This window comes from Callorhinchus milii, unplaced genomic scaffold (assembly GCF_018977255.1).
Source record: "Callorhinchus milii isolate IMCB2004 unplaced genomic scaffold, IMCB_Cmil_1.0 Scaffold12, whole genome shotgun sequence".
Classification (NCBI taxonomy): Eukaryota; Metazoa; Chordata; class Chondrichthyes; order Chimaeriformes; family Callorhinchidae; genus Callorhinchus; species Callorhinchus milii.
The window spans coordinates 16659426-16680977 of record NW_024704753.1 but is presented as its reverse complement, the minus strand read 5'-3'; the positions used below and the strand labels follow the sequence as shown (position 1 = coordinate 16680977).

The following is a 21552-nucleotide window of genomic DNA, read 5'->3' as shown; positions in this document are numbered from 1 at the left end:
GTTTTTGTGTGGAGCTCATTGATGTCAGTAATGGCCCCCTCACCAACCACTGATTCACAGTAGCTTAATGTCAAGAGCACAGTGCGATAGGCACTGGACGGTTTCCTATAAACAATGCCACACACAGGGCTGGATTTCCTTGCAGTGACATCAAGTGGAAACGCACACTCTTCGGGCCTGGAGGAATAAGTGTCCCTAAGCTTGTACAGTAATTGCGCAATTGGCTGCCCTGGTTTCGCCCCCAAATACACAGTCAATCGACTTTCCAGTATATTCTGTGAAGCACTTTGAGACGTCTCGAAGCTGTGATAAGGCGCTGTATCAAATACAAGATTGTTATTATTACGGTAGTAATAATTTAGCTCTGAATTGCAAATACTTTTCAGCCGCTTACCGCCTCTCCCTAATGTTACTGTTAGTTTGCAAACACCGGGCAGAGGAGACTTTCCAAAGGGTTGACAGAAAAAGCAATGGGAGTGAAGCTGTGGAAGAGTTTGGTCTCAAGCTGTCCACTTTGTAAATAAACTCTGGCTGTGAGATGTACTCCCAGCTCTCAGCACCTGATGCTTCAGTGCTGTACTGAAAGAATACAACCTTATCGCGTCTTCGAGACGTCTCAAAGCACTTCACAGAATATGCTGTAAAGTGAATTGACTGTATATTTTGTGGGTGAAACACGGCAGTCGATTGCGCACAGCAGCGTCCCCACAGACAGTCGTGTGTGTGTGTGTGTGGCTCTCACTTGTCTCTCAAGGACCTCTTGTGAAAGAGCTGCAATCCCGTTTGCGAGGACAGGTTGGGTAAACTGTAACAGAATGAAGACCGTTGATATTGCAGTGGTAGAAGGTCACGGAGCAAGCAGTTATACCGAGGGAAACTGTTCGGTTTCAAAGTCTCTCAGTGCTTTTAGCCCAGTCTGATATGATCCAAATTTCAAAGTGAGAGTGGTGTGCAGCCACTGGCTGATCCGACAAAAGGATTTTTGTTTTAAACACACACAGTGGAAATGTGTAACTTTTCTTCCACTCGAAAGTACATCGTCAAAGATGTGCCAAACCAATAGGTGCCAAATGAAGACTGCAGACTTGCAGTCGAACACAGATTGATTCTGCAGCTCTCACACTGGGCTCCATTAACAGGTAGTGTCTTTTTCTAATGTGTGCTCGTCTGCATTTACGAAAATGAACAGACAGCGGAGGGGGGGAGGAGGGGGTAACTTGTGTGTTGTTTTTGCACCTTTATTTCAGGATTCCTCCTGTATAAATTCCAAGCAATTGTTTGACTTTTTATTTGCAGCTGCTAATCTGTATAAATGCGGTACTTAGAGACAGACGGAGCATTCACAATGGAAAAGGCTATATTCTTATATATTTTGTATTTACGGTATATCCCGTGAAGCACTTTGAGACATCTCGATGATGCGATGAGGTACTGTATCAAATGCAAGGATTATTATTGTAATTGTATTATTATTAAATTATTATTATTATTCAATTATTGCAGTAATTGTGCAGTTGGAATATTGAAAGCCATGATATAAAATTCCCTTTCACAGTATCAGTGGCAGTTCGAATGATCACCTCAGGAGTGAGCACAGGTACTGTGGAAATCCAGCGTTGTTTCCATGGCTACATTGCTCCCTGAGGAGTTGTGTCTTTGCGGGTGGGAATCGCACAGTTTTCAACCCAAAATCTGCGGCAAGATTTCCTCTGGTCACAAAACTGCCAGCGAGTTACAACAGATACTCTTGAATGATTCAAGTCCCCGAAGAAGTATTGCATTAAATTATTAATAACGACTAAACTTGAACCTCGTAAAAAAAAGGAAAAAAACCTCAAGGAGAATAAAACGTAGGAATTTCAACGAGCAGCCTCGCTTGCCTGGCTGCCAGAATAGGGTTACGACCACTTCACGACCACTCACAAACCATCGGAGCCAGTCTGCGGTCACGTCGCTTGTGGTTTTATCTTCAAACGCTGTGGTTAGAGTCCAGCTCAGGACATGACTTGGGAAAGACTCTGCAAAGCAAAAAAAGGATGTAGGATAATTATTTTAATGCTATGTAGGCCACAGGGAGTGTTTGGAAGGTGTGAGAAATTGGGAGGCTGGATGCCGATTCGGAGGGGGTGGGGAGAAGGGGTGGGGGAGTGGAGAGAGGGGGTGGGTGGGGGGAGAAAAAGCCACATTTCTGATTCTTGCTGTACCAACAAGGAAATTGTCCTCTTGACTACCAGAGAATTCACAGCCTCTGGAGATTGTCAGAGACTCAGATCATTATCCTATTTACTCCAGGTTGCTAGGAATCAGTAATCTAATGATAAATAAAGATCCTCTTCTACCCGCTCCTCAGGTCATGGCGAGAAGCACATATGACAGACACTACACAGAACGGAGGAGATAAATCTGAAATTGTACTTTCAGATATATCAAGACAGCAAGTCAAAAGGTTACAGGTTCAAGGTTTTCAAGAGCAGGCTTAGGATAGACACCAGGAGGTATTTCTTTACACAGAGCTCAATCAATTGATGGAATTTGGTTGAGTCCAGGACTTTGCTTTCATTTTAAGAAACAGCTTGATGTTACAACGTGTTGGTATTTTTAAATCAAAATATTACTGGATTACTGATTCCCGGGAATCTGGAGTGAGTCATTACAATGGAAGGCAGCAGACACTTGATCATTCTTAAAACAGAGGTAAAGCCACCGTAAAGTGAGCTGTACATCACTTGATCATCGTGAATATTAATAGAGACTTGCTGAGCGAAGTGTGACACTTAGAGCCTCCACCTGTCCTGGAAGCCACGCTCAGCTGCGGATGCCACTTGGACCTTCAGTTGCAGGTAAGGTTTTAGAGGAATGCAAAGGAGGGTTGGTTAGCTTGAGAGACCGCTGGAGCATGTAAGAGCTGGAGACAGATGGCATTCATCCATATTGGATTCACATTTTAATATTTTTTGTGCTATTGTAGATTCAGGAATTCTTCCTTCCTGTTGTTTCCAGCCCGCAGACCCAAACAGATGCTGATGACAGAATCTAAGTGACGGGAACATGGCTCCTCTCCAGGACGATCCAAGGGATTCGGAAATTCTCGTTAAAACAGGGAATGTGTCAATGTGAGCACCGATCAAACCGTAAGGATCGGGCACCAAATCATCACCCATCCACAGTCACCCACAACCGTCCAGGCTGTTGGAGAGGACAAGACTGACTGTGAAGGACCATGTGGGGTATTTGCTTCAGGTTTCTATTACAGGGTCTATTGTGCCGAGCATGTGTCTTCATGTTCCTATTAACGCGGATCTTATGTGCTATGTGTCAGTTTTGTGCAGTATTACAGTGTGGGACAGTGTTGGGCATGTGTTTCAGGTTTCAATTACAGATGAGAAACTGTGGGGAGGAGATCATGTGTTCTGTGTGTTGGATATCCCACACAAATACAGGAGGAGCCGAAGCTAATTTCTTTAACTCCAAGACTCTTGCAAAATATAAGTGTTTTATTTACTACTCTGCAATGTTCTGGTACACAGTTGTGGTTCCGTGTGTGCCCTCAGGTATCTCACCTAAGTGCTCCTCTTGCCCAAATGACCATTCTCCATGTTGGTCAGGCTCCGGCACTGTTAAGCGCTCTGAGACGCTGCCCTGCGTGGAGGGCGCTATATAAGTGCAAGTTGTTGTTATTGTGAGTGGGGCCACTCCCCCAACCACATGGCTCCTTCCTCACCGCTTTTGCACCAAGAGTCTTCTGGGCAGCCTCAACCTCCACCTTAGCTTCTCCTGCCTCCATCTCTGAACTCCTAGCTTTCCTCTGCTCCCTCAAACTCATTCTCAATATACACTCCCACACCCACAACCCTGGTCTACTACCCCCGCCCCCTCTCCCCCACCCTCCGTCTTGTCATCACCCCTTGGTCTAACTATCTCCAAGCTCACCATCACTAACATGTCTGTTTCTGATCACTCCCTCATCTCGCACTCAACCCACATCCTTCTCCCCTCTGGTAAACCTCCACTACCTCATTCTGCACCTGGATAAAAAAGCTCCCCTTAGTGCTTCCTCTCCGCCTCCATCATATCCTTTTACCTCTCTGCCTGCAGTGACATGGATCCACTATTTAAAAAAATAGTCTCACTTGGACAAGAGTTGGATCATTGTCATTACTAGACATTAACATGTGCTCTGCTCCTACTCACTAGCTTACTCAGTACCTCTGCCACCTCCAGGAAATTAGATTAAAGGCCACTCTCTGTGAAGCTACTTTTAACTTATCATCAGTTTACAATAAACATATGTCGTCAAATTATAAAATTTGTACCATTTCTTATTGATCAGGGGAATGCCTTTCACTCTTTAAACAAGCTGCCCTGTGTTCACAAAGAGATGCAAATCAGAGGATAATCCTGCTGCTCTGTGTGATTTATCTAACAATAATCCTTACCTGCAATATAGCGCCTTTCTTGTCAGCAGGATGTCTCAAGGCACTTCAAAGTTATACTGTATAGTCACTATACTATAGTGCATTGATTGTACATTTGCAGGCAAACTTGGCAGACAGTTTGCGCACATTCTCCTCTGTATTTGCTGCACATGACAAATACTCAGTTACAAGAACAACAAACAACCACAAGAAATGACACTTGTGCAGGGCCTTTCACGTCGGGAGGACGTCCCAAGGCGCTGGACATTCAGAGATTTGGTCTCGAGCTGGGGGAATGGGATCAGGAGAAGTTGAGGGAGGGTATCCGAAGGAACAGTCGGAGTGGAGTGGAGGATCTTGAGACGGAGCCATGGTCATGAGAGTTACTGCACTTGACAGCAATTCCCTGCAAAGCGCGTTGAGATGCTCTGGCACAAAAAGAACTTTAGTGAATGCAAGGGTTTGTTTAATTATCATATGGTGTAATACACAAGTATAAATTTTCAAAACACATGGCTTTTTCAGTGTAATGTAAAACACATGTAGATTAAACAACTGAAGAGTCCTTGGCTACACTTTCCAGCAACACCAGTGATGCGAGGCATCACTCTAACTCTAACACTCTAACTGCTATTTAAAGAAGATTTGTACTGCCATGAATTCTACCTCTGGCTTGGCAATGGTTCTTGGCTGATGCTGAGCTTCACACCTAGAAAAGGAATCCCAGTTTCTGGATCCAGATGCAGGACATTAGAAATCCTGATTTAAAAAAATCAATGATTGCTTGAATCAGTGCAGTGTTGCATATTGATTGAAGGGGGAATGAAACTGTTGTTGAGATTCACAGGGGAGTGCTGTCTAGTCACTCTGTTAGTACAGTCAGTTTGTGCTGCCCATTACATTACAACTAGTTGACAACAACAACAACAACACAACAGCAACAGAAACTACAGCTATTTGGAATAATCAAGGAGCAGAGACCCAATGGAAACTGGTGCATAAGTTCCAGGACAAGTACAAGCCAGCAGGAGGTTTGGGAAAATGAAACACAGACACTTTGCAAAGCAGTGTGGAAACTTCAAGGCATATTTATTACAGTGCAAAGGTAAAACTGTGAGGAATCTGCCCTTTAGCGTGTTCCAGCCTTTACATAATACCACCAATATTAATAATAATCATCATCATCATAATCATCATCCATCAGAAAATAAAACATTAGACCTTGGTGAGATGTGAGGTGACCCCCTCCTCTCCCCCCCACCACCACCCTGAAACATGTTCAATCTTTGGTTTGCAAGGAAGTTCTTGATACAGTGTCTAACACTTACATTTTGCAAGAAAACTCTTTGCACAGTGTAATATTTTACTAGGGGATTGTATCTGCATGGACCATTTCTCTGCTGGGAGGGGAAGGTGGGGGTGAGGTGGGGTGGGGTGGGGGGGCTTGAGTGAAACTCTTTATAAATCACTTAAGAGTTAGTTGCACAAGGCTTGGCTTTGCTGTGCTCAGGTGGGAGTGTGGGGGGGTGGGGGGAGGTCCTTGCACATTGCTGTGAGATTTACCACTCTCTACCCTCTTCTGTGCTGTGCTCAGGGTGGGGAGTGGGAGGGTGGGTGGGGGGAGATCTTTGCACATTGCTGTGAGATGAAACACATTGCTCACCCCCTTTTGCTCTCTGCTGTGATCAGGTTTGGGGGTGGGGGGTGGTTGGGGAGGGTGGTCTTTGTGCATTGGTGGGAGACCTACCATTTGCCCCCCACTCTCTCTCTCTGCACTGTGTAGTGTCTGGGGTTCACGTGCTATAACTGACCTGGAATGGACCTGGAATGGACCTGCGAGTTAGGAACTCTGTCAGATTTAAACCACTAACGATAATCAACTGAAAAATCTGACCTGCATATTGCCTTTCACAGCCAAGGGACTTGGGTGAAGAGATCTGACACCAGGGACAGCACAGAGTGTGGAGACTCAGTGAGAAAACCTTACACAGGTACAGATAACACACACCCAGAGACTCAGTGAGAAAATCTTACACAGGTACAATAAAAAAATATATACCCAGAGACTCAGTGAGAAAATCTTACACAGGTATACAATAAAAAAATATATACCCAGAGATTCAGTGAGAAAATCTTACACAGGTACAGATAACACACACCCAGAGACTCAGTGAGAAAATCTTACACAGGTACAATAAAAAATATATACCCAGAGGTTCAGTGAGAAAATCTTACACAGGTACAATAGAAAAATATATACCCAGAGACTCAGTGAGAAAATCTTACACAGGTACAATAAAAAAATATATACCCAGAGACTCAGTGAGAAAATCTTACACAGCTATACAATAAAAAAATATATACCCAGAGACTCAGTGAGAAAATCTTACACAGGTACAGATAACACACACCCAGAGACTCAGTGAGAAAATCTTACACAGGTACAAATAATACACACCCAGAGACTCAGTGAGAAAATCTTACACAGGTACAAATAATACACACCCAGAGACTCAGTGAGAAAATCTTACACAGGTACAATAAAAAATATATACCCAGAGGTTCAGTGAGAAAATCTTACACAGGTACAAAAAAAATACATATCCAGCGACTCAGTGAAAAAATCTTACACGGGTACAAATAATGCACACCCCGAGACTCACAGATTCACGGATCTTTCACGGATTCGACAACAACTTGTACTGATGTAGCACCCTTCACGCAGGATAGTGTCTCGGATGCTGTAAAGTCAGCCTGTCCCGTGTGATTACGTTGCAGGTTCCTGCCAAAAGCGACTACAGGTATTTTGAATCATTCAGGATCCAGTGAACACAAAGAAACACGTAAATAGATTGCCGTCCACGCAGGAGCCTTGGGAAAATGCTGTACAATACAGAGCTAGAGACCCAGTGAGAAATCTTATATATGTACAGTATAGAGTAGAGACTGAGTGAGAAACCTTACGCAAATACAGTACAGAGCTGCAATACCAACAACAGACTGTTCGTGTAATCCATTTGTGGACCGTTTGTGGAGTCCTGTAGCTCAGTGGTTAGAGCACTCGCTTTGCGAGCGAGACACCTGGGTTCAATTCCAGGCAGAGGGCGAAACCTTGGGCAAGTTTCCTTACTCCACACAGAGCCTAATAATAATCCCTCCAAAACAAAACAATAATAAATTGGTCATTTTCAATCCACGACTGTTTGTGGGACACTACTGTGCGCAATTGGCTGCCGCGTTCGCCCACAAATATACAGTCAATTCACTTTACAGTCTATTCTGTGAAGCGCTTTGAGATGTCGAGAAGACGTGAAAAGCGTTACATCAAATGCAAGGATTATTATTATTATTATCCACCCGTGGATCTACAACAGTACAATATAATTTTACGGCTCTTAAAGAACGGTAGCAACCTTCTGCTATTGAACGTACTGAACCTGAATCAATGGAATTTGTAAAAGAAAGTCACCAAATGATCCATTTGAAATGAAAATCTAGTATTGGGGAGTGTGGGGGGGAGGGGCAAATATAGCAAATTCCATTGGCAATGGCATCCCTCTCTGTTTTTAAAAGAAATACCTGTCCCTGGCGACTGAGAGCAATTGGGAAGCCTTTATTGCCCCCTTAGCTGAGAGCAGTTCACTCGGTTGTCTTGCTGACGCCTGCTTAATGTTTTTTATATCAAATAGTTTATGTGACAAGTTCAGGGTTACTTAGGCATGAGGAGAAGACACTACAATTCTAAGATAGATGAGTATTGAGCCACAACAAAGCTCTCATCATGCTGGATGCTATCAGTTCTGCCAGAATCATCTCCAGGGGAGTGTTTTCTTCACAGTCTCCAGTCAGGATAATCTCAGAGAACGCAACAGCAAAGACACTTTTGTCTGTAAACTCTAGCCTCCTGTTAGCGAAGAGTTTTAAAATGGAACGGGAGCTTTCTGCAGGTGTGTGACCTTCAGGAGCTTGGAAACTTGGTCGGTCTAAACAGTCCTGTGTGCCTAGCGTAACTGAAAGATTAGCATGCAAGTATCTTTTGTACTTGTTAACTCATTGCTTACCATCAGGGTCCTCTCACTGCAACCATACCTCTTTGATTTTTCCAGGTTTATTGACCATCCCATGGATGTCACCAGTGGTGGACATGACAGCAAATATAGACAGCCGAGTTCATCTTCAAGATGGCTCATTCTACCTCCAGCGAAGAGCTGCAGTAAAGTAGCCTGCTTTCTCCTAATACTGGACATCACCAATGGAGCGCCTAAGTATGCTCTTCCTCCCCAAGTACCTGGCAGACCATTCCTTATCTACTGGAATATCCCAACTGAACAATGCTCGCGACGATGGCATGTCAATCTCCCACTCCAGAAATTTCACATTATCAGTAATCATAAGGAACAATTTAGGGGAAAAAAGATCACTATATTGTACTCCAATCAGGCAGGTTTATATCCCAAATTTGACGAACATACAAATGTTCCTTCAAATGGAGCCGTTCCTCAAAACGTTAGTTTACCTGCCCACCTTAACCAGCTGGTTAAGGATATTAAGAAATATATACCTCACGAAGGGTTCCAGGGATTGGCGATTATTGACTGGGAGGAATGGAGGCCACAGTGGGTTCGCAACTGGAGCAAAAAAGACATTTACCGTCGGACATCACAGGATATTGTTAGGGCCAGACACCCCGACTGGTCAGAAAAGGAAATCACCAAACAAGCAAAATTAGAGTTTGACACGGCAGCAAGGAATTTCATGACAGAGTCTTTGAAGACGAGCATCGGGGTTTACCCCAAAGCTTTATGGGGATACTACCTCTTCCCTGACTGCTACAATTATGACTACAAAAAGAATTTTGATACCTACACAGGCAATTGCCCTGATATTGAATATAGTCGCAACAATAATCTAGTGTGGATGTGGGGCACAGCCAAGGCTTTGTTCCCTTCAATTTATATGGAAGAAAAATTAGGATCCACAATTCAAGGAAAGAAGTTTATCCGGGGAAAGTAAAGGAAGCCGTCAGGGCTGCAGGGATGTCTGGCAAAAAATATGCTGTGCCAATCTTTTTCTACGCACGCTCACACTATTCATTTAGCTTCAAACCTATGACAGAGGTAAGTGGATGCAACAAAACAATATCAGTGATCCAAGGGATAGTAATTGTTCAGAAGTTGATGGTTTGAGCTCATAAAGTATTGTTCCCATTGCAAACTCAGCTGTCCTTCCTCCCCCCAGATCTGGTCGCTGACCAAGTCCGCCTTCTTTTACCTCCCCCACTTTCCGACCGACCCAAATCCAGCCGAAACCCTCAGGCATGGGTTTGTCGCCTCCCACCTGGATTGCTCAAATGCCCTTCTCGCTGGTCTCCCCAGTTCTACTTTTTCAGAACCCTGCAGCTCGCATACTTACCCGGACCAAACTCCGTACCCACGTCTCACCAGTTCTGGCCCAAGCTCCACTGGCTCCCCATCTTTCCTGAAGAGAGTAAATGGTTTGGCTGGACTTCATGATTATATTGTATGAATTGTGGAAGAAATAAAATGGTCCTTTCATGTTCCAGTCTTCTGTGCATTGAATAAGCTAACAGTTGGCTTGAGCAATAAACAATTCCTTTTTGAAGGACTATCTTTGGGTTCCAAGCAAACTAGATGCCAATGCAACACCTGTGAACCTTTTTTTTCTGCTGGTCAAACATTGGGCAACCCACACAAGAGCACAGAAGTAAAATGCTGTTGCTTGCTACTAGCTGAGCTCAGTCTTCATCTATTATCCTCTTCCCACATTTAAATATGTGGCTGGACTTACACGTGAAGCTTGGCCATGTATATTACACAGCCAGGAGCAAGGAAATCTTTTCACACAACCTTCAGTAAGACCGTTAAATCCATAAGTAAAATAGCAATTAAACCTGAAACAGTCACAGTTTACAAAAGTGACATTGTTCCTGATCCCAGTAAATGTTAAATGTGTCAGCCTCGCCTCTAAGTCATAAGGTTGTGGATTCAAGTCCCACATCGGGACTTTGAACTCACATTCATTCCAAAACTGTGTTCGGGGATCATTGCATTGCTGGCGGGTCCTGACCTTTGGATGAGATGTTAAACTGAAGTTTCTTCTGCTTGTTCAGGTGGACTTTCCATGATCCCATGGCACTACTCGAAAAGAGAAGAGAATTTCTCCTGATGTCCTGGGCATCAATCCCCGAAAATAAAATTGGCCATTCACTTCATGGCTGTTTGTGGTATCAAAGTGGGCTGCCATATTTGCGACGAAAAATGATCATTACAATTTACAGTAAATCCTGTGAAGTGTTTTGAGATGTCCCCTGATGTGAAAGGTGTTATATCAAATGCAATGATTATTATTTTTATTATTATTATTATTATTATTAATGTCACTCTTTCATGCTTTGTGTGCTATGAAACGTTACTCCATCCAACAGATTTCTGCTGTAAAAGCATCTGTGGGTATTCCTGCCACTGAGCTATATGGACATGGAATGTCTCAGACAATGTCTTTGCTCAGTAGTTGATCTCAGCTTGATCGACCACGGATATTACGGAGGCCTCTATCCCCTGCACCTTATTGTATCACCCTCTCCCTCAGCTGCACTCTGCTGCTACTTGTAACTAGCATTTGCCCAGCATTTGAGATACTACAGCCTAACATATTTACCGATGTTGTCCATGTATCTTGCAACATCGTGGTCTGATGCACCGTTTCACCTCTGCTCCGGATGGGAATGTAAACCAATAAGTGAGCAATGCACTTACCTGCCAATGGCCATTTTTATTTCAGACCGACTTTATCCACAGCATTGGGGAAGCTGCATCACTCGGAGGAGATGGCATCGTCCTGTGGGGGAGTTCAGAATACTCGCGCAGCACAGTAAGGAAGCTTGTGAATTGCTCGTCGGTTCGAAACATCTTCTCAACACGAATCACTCTGATGAGCAATTTGGTCTTAAGTGTTGACACAGTACAGAGGCGCAGTTTATTATGGGAATACTGTAGTTAGGTGTCAGCATGGGTGCTGGGTGAAAATATTCTTTCTGCATGAAAATGTTCTCCTCGTACATCCTGACTGGGCTTTGCTAAAGGCTGCGGAGTGCGTGTGTTTCTGTGTGTGTGTGTGTGTGTAAGTATGTATGTCCTTGGCACTGAATCCAACTCACTCAACTCATTGACTGTTACACTCGCTTTACCTCATGTCCCTTTACCCACGGCAGCATGCCTTGCCGGCCCCCGCACCCCATTAGCCCAAACTGGAGAAAAGATGATTGGGGGTGGGGGGGCTGAGCCCCCTTTAACCCCAGCCACTGCTGCCTTTGGGTGTCGGCCCGGCTCAGTTGGTAGCACTCTCTCCTTTGAGTCCGAAGTTTGTGCATCCAAGCCTACATTAGGACCTCAAATTCACAGTCTAGGTTGGTGACAGGAACCTGAAGGAGGTTCAAACCGGGAAGAAATTTTGGAATTAAAATCATGTTCTCTTTGACCGTGCCTTCAGCTCCCCTCTCGACTCTCTACCCCCTCCTCGCCCCCTCCCTTCCCTCCCCTCACCCTGACCATTTCCCCCCTGCTCGGGTCCTGTACAGCGCCTTGGGACGTCCTCCTGACGTGAAAGGCGCTCTATAAATGGAATCTTGTTGTTGTTGTTGTAGTTGTTTATAACAATGTTGATTAAATCAAATTAGACTGAGCAGGTTAAGGCAATGTCAATTTAAAAATATCACCAGGGAACTAGCCAACGATTATTTGGAAAATGAAGGATTTACAAAGTCTTATTTTTTTCCCCCAATATGTAGTTGCACCAGGTGGGCTGTCCTCTGGTACCTTTAAAGCCAGGGTCACTGAATAGCGAACGAGAGCAGGAATGTTGGCTGAGGTTTTCCTTTCCCTGTTCAGAGATGCCGAAGCCAGTTGTAGCGTCCTTAGCTGGTGCTCCTGTTAACTCAGGATGGATCGGGAAAACCTCGGGACCTTCCGGTGTCAGTGCTCATGCTAACAGTGGGAGTGGGGGTGAACTTAATTCAATAAAACTATCGGGGCCTTTGTCATCAGTTTTAACACCACACTCGGAATGGCATCAAAAAGATTTTGCACGCTGCTTAAATGTGACCCTAAACGACACGTTTTATTTTTTCTGCATCCAGGAAAATTGCCAGCATGTTAAGGATTTATTGGACAAAAAGCTGGGCCCTTACCTTGTGAATGTGTCGCTTGCCACACAGTTCTGCAGCAAGACCCTATGCCATGCAAACGGACGGTGTATACGCAAGAATCCTGAAGCCGATGTCTACCTACATTTGAAGGAAGACACGTATCGCAGTGTTGTCAACAGAGCCGATAATACTCTTTATCCAAATCTGAAACGTAAAATGATTAGTCGGGACAGGAAGATACTGAAATCTGACTTTAAGTGCCAATGTTACTTGGGCTTTAAAGGGAAGCACTGCGAGAGGGGTAAAGCTGTTTCTCCCTTCGACGGAAAAGCAACATCCTTGCACCATGGAGTCAGCACCGTTTTCTTTCTCCTCTTAATAACCTGGTACTTCTTATGACACAGTTGATTATACAATGAAGTGTAACTTCCTAAATCTTCAACAGTTTCTCTCCTAATACTGTTAGTTATAGTTCCATTGTGGGTTTTATTGTTCTGTTTATTGCACAGGTATGTCATTCACTAATGACATTTATTGCCCATTCCTAGTTGCCTTGAGAGTTGGTAGGTCGAACCTCCTTTTTATACCATTGTGGGCCTTATGGTGATGGAGTTCCAATAATGGTCCATCTGAAGGATTTGTTCTGGGTTTAATTTCCCAAAGCCATTTACAACAGCAACAACTTACGCATCCCGGAACGCTTCAAAATTTAGTGTCTTATTTACCTCGATCCACCTTGTTGCTCACCTTCTCACTACCTCTGAGATCTGGTCAGCCTCTTTATGTTGCAGTGACCAGAAGTTTAAGCAGAACTCCAGATATAGCCAAACTGCAGCGGTATTCAGCTCAGCTTTTCGGGGAATCTGAACTTTCCATTCATTTGGTAACATACCCCAGCATTTGTGTTTGGCTTATTTTTTGTTGACAAGCACTGTTTTGACATGGAGTTTGAGGGCAGTCAGTTGTGTGTTTGATTTAATTTGTGATGTTTCTCGGTGGGATTCCTTAGCATTCCTGTCAACTCATGGGAACTCCGCTCTGGAAGTATATCATGCCAAAGTGTAGCTTATTAAGGGCGGCATAGTGTTCCAGTTCCAGCTCCAGAAGTTCCCATTCATTTATTATTCAATAAATAGATTTTTTTAAAAATTACATCAACAATCTGCATTTATATAGCACCCTTCAGGTGGGTAGCATCACGGGAGCTTGATGGCTCCAAGCATGAAGGTGGGTTGGGAGGGTGTGGAGATGATCGAAAGCACAGTTTGAAGAAGACAGGCAGAGAGGGAACAAGACCAGAAGGTGGGGAGGTGCCTTACCATAATTACATTTGTTGTTCGTGGAACTTAAGGGAGGAAGAAAAGGCCTGTGACACATGGAGCTCATTTTTTTAAATTTTATGTTTGTAGAGTTAAAGGAATTGTTTTTCATGAGGCTGCGTAGCAAACGTTCAGAAATGTCTATAAAAGACAATTGCTCCCCTAAGGTTGCTACCATTGACTTCAGTGTCCCTGTGCTGGATCGAGTAAAAATAGCCAAGATCCTGATCACTACCTGGAGATCTTTGCTGGAAAGCACGTTACGGGCTCCTTGACTTTTCCCCCTCTCTGGGCAAGAGAACACTTGCAATACCGTAATTAGAATATTTGGTACAGTTTGAGTACCTTGAATCGCGCCTCGGGACGTCCTCCCGACGTCAAAGGCGATTTACAAAGGTCATTTTTGTTGTTGAACGAGAAAGTTTTGAAAAGCAAATTAGAACTCAGAATTCAGTTAGAACTTTTAGAACGTTAACGTTGGAACTTCTTTTTCAATTGAGCTGAGAAGGCTATGGCGTGATTTGAAAGTGGTATTTTATGATGATAAAAGGTTATGTTAAGGTGAATATGGTTAATAAATAATAATTTCCAGTTGCCAGGCAGGGAGTGAGCTTGGGAGCGGTTTGGATAAGGATGGTAACTGGAAACACCCTGACTTATATTATTCAGTAAATTATCTTTCAGAGTACAGTGAAATAGCACCAATATGAATCTTGATGGGGGACAAAGAGGAAACCTAGAGTTACAGGATAGTTTGTGCGTGTTTTTGTTGAGGAAGTGACACCTATTTGTAAATGTTCAGAAACACTAACTGGAATTTCTGAGATTTACTTTGAATCTAACCATTGAACCCGTGCAAACAATGTAAACGCGGCCTCTTTTCAATCTCACCTATGTATCAGTAGCTAAAACAGATTAATAAACTTCAGCAAACCGGCAGAGCTTTTGTTTAACGGAGATTTATTCACAGCAGCAGCCGCAGCAACAATAACAACTTGTATTTATATCGCGCCCCTCATACAGGGCAGCGTCCCAGAGCGCTTGACAGTGATGGAGCACAATGCTGAGTCAAGCCGGGCGGGTGGTGGGGGGTGGGGGGGTTCGGGGGGGTGTGTGGCCATAGTCGAATAGGAAGGTCTTCAGGTGCTGCCTGAAGATGGGGAAGGGAGAGACAAGGCAGAGGGCTCGAGGAAGAGTGTTCCAGGGTTTCAGGGCATAGTGGCTGAAAGTGCAACCCACTAATGCCCAGGACATCAGTGAGTCCAGGCCAGCAGGCACTATCCTGATACGGTTTTTCAGGAGGGAACATGCTGTAATACAGCCGTGTGACCTTTTGCACACAGTAATCAGACAATAGTCCACAAAGTCAAAGTGCCTATGATTACATATGTGCACCGTTGGGCCATTACTATGAGCAATACATAATCATTGGTCTACCAAGACTCTTAACTTATAGAGTGAATGGATTCTGGATTGGACTCATGGAAATTCATGAATGAGTTGTAAAACTTTTACTCATGAGTGAAAAATACTGTTCATGTACAATTATTAGGAGCCATGGGAAGAGATTGACTTTTACAGGGAAGGTACTAGACAAGAAACAACTACAAACCTTGAGTTTATTGATGTACAGCGATACTGTTGGTAGAGTTTGGTAGCTCTTTCTTTATTATCCCATTCCTTGATCTCTGCAGATGTTTTCCTCAGATGCAATCCCAGGAACCAGAGATCCAAGGCACACGAGGACAAATCACAAAAGTCAGGAACACTGGTCCACACATTGCTATCAAACCACAGTGACTAACGTTCCTTGCACATTTTCATCTTCTTTTTAACTTATTTGACCATCCTTGGGAACTGGTCTGTAAGACAAACATCTGGGAATAACATTTTCGTTTCAGATCTGTTTTGGATTTTTTACATTCTACCCCCACCCGCCACGGAAAGTGCTTTGGGATGTTTAAGAATGATTGCATTTATACGGTGCCTTTCACGTCAGGATGATAATAATAATAATAATCCTTGCGTTTGATTTTGCACCTCATCATGCCTTCGAGACGTCTCAAAGCGCTTCACAGAATATACTGTAAAGTGAATTGTGGGCAAAACTGTATATTTTGATGTCCCAAGACATTGGATAGTCAAGGTCCACACTCTTGGAATCTAAGGAAGTGGTTGACGAAATTAGTCATGTTGTGGAAGATTTACCCAGTAATTAAGGAACACATTGGAAACAGGAGTTGGGGGGATGGATTCCTGCTCGATGTAAAATTACCGGAGACTTGAGGAAATGAAGAAAATATTTTCACAATAGAAATTTGTTCAGCCAAGTTTTGAAGAATGATATAAATGTGTTTCTGGGAATTGCAGAGTATTAGCCTGACAGCTGCATTTGGTAAAATACTGGAATGCCTTAAAACAGAAGAAATTTCAAATGCATGTTGAAAGAACAAAAGAATTACTAAATGGGAGGAGGTTATTCAAGGCATGTCATTACTCCCAAGGCATTGAATTGGATGAGAACTAATTTCACGGGTGTTAATCTGTCTCAGTTGGTGGTATGTTCATCTCTGATTCAGAAGCTTCTGGGTTCAAGATCCACATTGGGACTGTGAGCTTATAGTCCAGGCTGACGTTCTGATGAATAATAAATAATAATCCTTGCATTTGACATAGCGACATCTTCGAGACGTCTCAAAGCGTTTCACACAATATATGGTAAAGTGAATTGACTGTGTATTTCGTTGCAAAACGCAGCAACCAATTGCACACAGGAATGTCCCTCAAGCAGACATGGATTGAGTCAGGTAGACATTAATAATCCTATGGTAATATTTTAAAAAGGTATCCTGACCAATAATTCTCCAGATACAAATTGGCTCATTCGCGTCAAGGCTGTTTGTGAGAGATTGCCGTATGCAATCGTGTTTGCTTACAACATACTGAGTCACTACCTTTACCCATGGTGGGATGGGATGGAATGGGCAGCGGATGTGAAATAGGCCAGAGTTTCTTGAGCAGAGGGAGTGCAGGGAGTGACCAGGGCAGTGTAATCACGGAGGTAGGGTGGGGCAAGGCCCTGTGAAGGCATTTGGAAGTGAAGATGAAATTACTCAATGCATTCGGGAGCTGGTGGAGCCAGGGTGAGCGAGGATGGGTTAGCTGATCTCAGCCTGGATCCTCCTCGCTGTAGGGAATGCATTGGGATTCCAAGCAAGACCATTGAACATTAAAGGACCGCAGGCAGGGTTCAATCATTCTTAATATAAACTAAAGGAGATGAAAGTAAAAAACAGAATTTGTGGAACAATAAGAGTCGTGTCTCCCCGAGATACGGTGTTCACAAGCAGAGGAAACACTGGCCAAACGTTAGGAGCTTCTTTTCCAGTTGACCGTAGTGAGTGGGTTAAACGTTAAGCAGAGTCCACTCTCTACTTCTCTTACTCAAATGAAAACAAATAAAAGCGCTGTGTTCGAGCAGCTCGTTCTTTCCTGCGTAGCAAACAATTTCACCTACTCTTCTCTTGGCAAATCCTTGTAACGCGTTCAGCGTGTAAGAAGTGGAAATACATGAAGCCGAGGGAAACACACAAACAGAAACTGAAATCTTTCCTTAATCAACCAACGCCAACCTCCGCCGTTCATTCATTCAATTCAGGGCTTCCTTTCCTTACCCACTCACTACAATCCATTTTCAGCCATCTGTAGCAGGTGGATTAAAATCATTTGTGTTGATTTCTGTTGAATTGCAAAGGAATACGCAGTGAGTTTACTTTTGGAACTAGTCGTAAAACGTTGTGTGTTTGCCTTTTACTGTTCGTATTACAGTACTGCCTGGCACGCATACTCCACAATCTTAATGCTAGTTTGCCAGATATTCTCATTCCTCACCCATTGCCACAAAAAGTTGGCTTTAATAATAATAATAATAATAATAATAATAATAATAATCCTTGCATTTGATATAGCACCTTATCACGTCATTCAGAACTCTCAAAGCATTTCACAGGATATACGATAAAGTATGTTTGGGAAGCCTGGTGTCTGGTGGTGAGATTTGCAAAACAAAATCACACGTATTATCTCACTGTTTTCATTCAGTAACGTGGGGGTTGGATATCTGTCAATAAAGCCAGGAAGCCAGCTAACGTCTCTCAAAGCCAGAGAAATTCAATCGTTCCTCTCTGCCTTTTTTGTGCCAGTGGCGGTTAAGGATTGAGACTATCTGGCCCACTAGCATTAACGCAATAGCGTGCGTGTAATATGAACAGCACAAGACAGAACACGCATAAAACATGATGGTTGAGGGATCAGATTTTTTGGTTTAAAAACAAAAGTGGTTCTAGAACTGAAAGGACTTGTTGAAATGATACACGTTCAAATCTCTGCATAGTTTTGGCCTGCGCTCTATCTCTGTGACCTCCTTCAACCTGTTGAACCTGGCTGCCCCCTTCGCTCAGCGGGCACTGACCTGCTTCATGTCCCCGAAACCTTAGACAAGTTTCCTTACTTCACACGCCTCAGTTTAGCATTAAGTAGGAACCCAGTTGTTAGTTGACCAGCGGATCCTTTCCAGTGGTAATAATCCTTTTTAAAAAAAATGTGGTCACTCAATCCACGACTGTTTGCGGGACACTGCTGTGTGCAATTGGCTGTCGGTTTCACCCACAAATATATTCACTTTACAATATATTCTGTGAAGTGCTTTGAGACGTCTCAACGATGTGATAAGGTGCAATATCAAATGCAAAGATTATTATTGGTATTATTCTTATGATCTCTGGACCAGATTCTGAGTTACAAATTTAAGAAGTCACATTCGCACACTGTAGAGAAATTTGTCACAAATGGAATTAACGTAAAGCAAGGCACTGATCTGTGGTAGACTTCACTCAAGAGACATTACGTGTTTCAATAGCACCGACTAGATAATAATAATAATAATAATAATCCTTGCATTTGATATAGCGCTTTTCACGTCGGGAGGACGTCCCAAAGCGCTTCACAGAATATACTGTAAAGTGAGTTGACTGTATATTTGTGGGCGAACGCGGCAGCCAATTGCGCACAGCAATGTCCCACAAACAGTCATAGATTGAAAATGACCAATTTAATTATTGTTTTTGGTTTTGGAGGGATTATTATTAGGCTCTGTGTGGAGTAAGGAAACTTGCCCAAGGTTTCACCCTCTGCCTGGGATTGAACTCAGGTCTCTCACTTGCAAAGCGAGTGCTCTAACCACTGAGCTACAGGACTCCTGTAGATAAACGGCTACAGGGTTGGGTCAGGGCCAGAGCAAATAGGCCAAAGACAAAATGTTCTATCTGCGAAAACCTGGAGGCAAGAAGACAAAGAGACCAGAGTCTGAGAAGACAAACATGTCAATTTCCTCGGGTGCTTATCAGTACAGCAGAGGAAGTCATCAGTTAGGAGCAGTTCAGAGGAAAGACGGAACAGGTTTCCCAACGCTGCTTGGGAACAGCCTGGACAATCCAAAGCTATTTCCTGTGTCGTTTTATAGAAATGCCTGAAATGTCACAATCTTTGAGAAGCCGTTTGTTCTTCTCGGAAGGAGCACCAGAAGCTGCAATGATAATTACGAATATATCTGCCCCGGTCCTGTCCATTGTAGGTTTGAACTCAAAGCATCGGTGCTTGTCCTAAAATGTAAGATTGTGCAGAATTGGAGGAAATTAATAATAATAGTCCTTGCATTTGATATAGCGTCTTATCACGTCTTCGAGATACTCCAAAACACTTTACAGAATATACTGTAAAGTGAATTATTTTGTGGGCGAAACTTGGCAGCTAATTGTGCACAGCAGTCTCCCGAAAACAGTCGAGGATAGAGAATAATAAAAATTATTATTTTTTAAAAAAAATTAGCCCCGGAAAAGCAATCCGGCAATTGACTAGCAACTGGATTTCTACTCAATCACTGCTGGATAAACTGAGGCGTGTGTGGAGTTAGGAAATTTGCCTAACTTTTCGCCCTTCCCGGGAATCAAACCCAGATCTTCCAACAAATAAGCTTCAGGACTCCACAAAAATTTTAAATTCAGTCTTAATTCTGGAAGCCGGTTTTCTGCAAATGTCTGCAAATTCCTGTCACAGTAAGTTTCTGCGCTCCCCTGAAAAATGACTTCCTATGATAACTGCTGTCGGCTGCTGACAACATCCACTTCTTGATGCCTGGAGCTGACGTTGCCCTTCAGAAACTTATTCAGTGAGTGATGATTATCATCAGATTACCTTCCCCGGATGAGCAACTTTGGGTGTGAAACAAACAGGCCTTTTCGATCTGCTGTTTCCTTATTCACATAAAACTCATTTCCTGGTCATTAGTTCTCAGTTCTCAGCATGGCTTGAGTCAGTTTTTCCCTGGGTGTGCTAAAATTATACAAATGCAAATTTTTGCTACTTTCATATCCTTTTTTTTGTGTCCCTCGCTTCTTTTTCAGTGACTTTCACGAGCTACGCACCGGCATTAACCATCCCCTTCACCACGTTTCCTCTGGACAAAATGAAGCCCCCCACCCCCGGCCCAGGGACAATGTGGCTGTAGTTCCTTGCTTATGCAATTTTGCAAGGATTCATTCACTGCCATGATATTCACAAACTAAAGGCTTGCCAACCTTATTTTTTTTGCCAATTTTAGCCTTTCCACAGCAGCCTGTATCTGGTTTCATGAATGCCAGCTGTACCTTGACCTTGAACAAGCGCCCTTCTTCATGTAACAGAGCACAAGAGAGGGTATTCGACCACTGCAGGGGTGGTGGGGGGGGAGTGACACATCAGCTAAACCCGATCCCCACCACTTGCCTGAAGCCCACACAAGTGCACTTCACAATAGGGGTCAGCGGTTAACGATCTGCAGTGGAAATCTTGAGTGATAGTCCTCCCCCTAATTCAGGGGCCTGAGATCAGCTAACAGCGCAGATCAGAGATGGAACCGGGGACATTCCAGATCTGTGCAGCTTAGGACTCAGGATCACGCAGTATATTTACCTGCCCACGCTGTCCTTTCCAGTGGGAAAGCAGCTATCAAAAGGAGTCAGCCTGTGTGGCGAACAATTAAAAGGGTTCGAAATGTTTCTTCTGAATTGCCTCATTGGCAGCACTCTGGCCAATCACCCATATGTTCTTAATAATATCTTGGCAACACACAGAGTGGAAAGGCACACTGTTAGGCCTCCTGCCTGAGACTGAATGAAACCTGCCAGCGTGTGAGTAATTGGAGCTTGATTTTACATAGCGCACAGCCACCGAGAAAGAGCGTGAGTGGACTTGTGAAACTCAGCTACATATACTGTAGCTACGGCATTCATAAAGCCAGCTTCAGTTTTTGACAACGAACAACCCATCTGACAATCTGTCTCCCCTCCTCTCCAGAAGCCACTTGGGTTCTCTCCAGTATGGTAGTTGCAAAAGACATATTGGTGTCCTTTAAGTGGGCAAACCCAAAGCAAGAACGTCATAATAATAATCCTTATCACGTCTTCGAGACGTCTCAAAGAGCATCAGTATATACTGTACAGTGAACTGACTGTATTTTGTGGGCAAAACTGTGAAAATGTCTCCTCTCGAGAAGGTATTTGATTCCTTTTTCACTTCTCCTGGAGTTTCAGTGCCATGGATGCCAGTGACCCTCCGA

At 43.6% G+C, this 21552-nt stretch overlaps 1 protein-coding gene across 1 annotated transcript; it reads left to right on the top strand.

The window, feature by feature from the left end:
- Positions 1-3048: 3048 nt before the first annotated feature.
- On the top strand, positions 3049-14173 carry LOC103176804 (hyaluronidase-1-like). The gene is given in 6 exon segments (XM_042339706.1): positions 3049-3113; positions 8522-9417; positions 9420-9532; positions 11217-11306; positions 12571-12790; positions 13989-14173. Coding segments are annotated over 6 exon segments (1569 nt in total).
- Positions 14174-21552: the final 7379 nt, after the last annotated feature.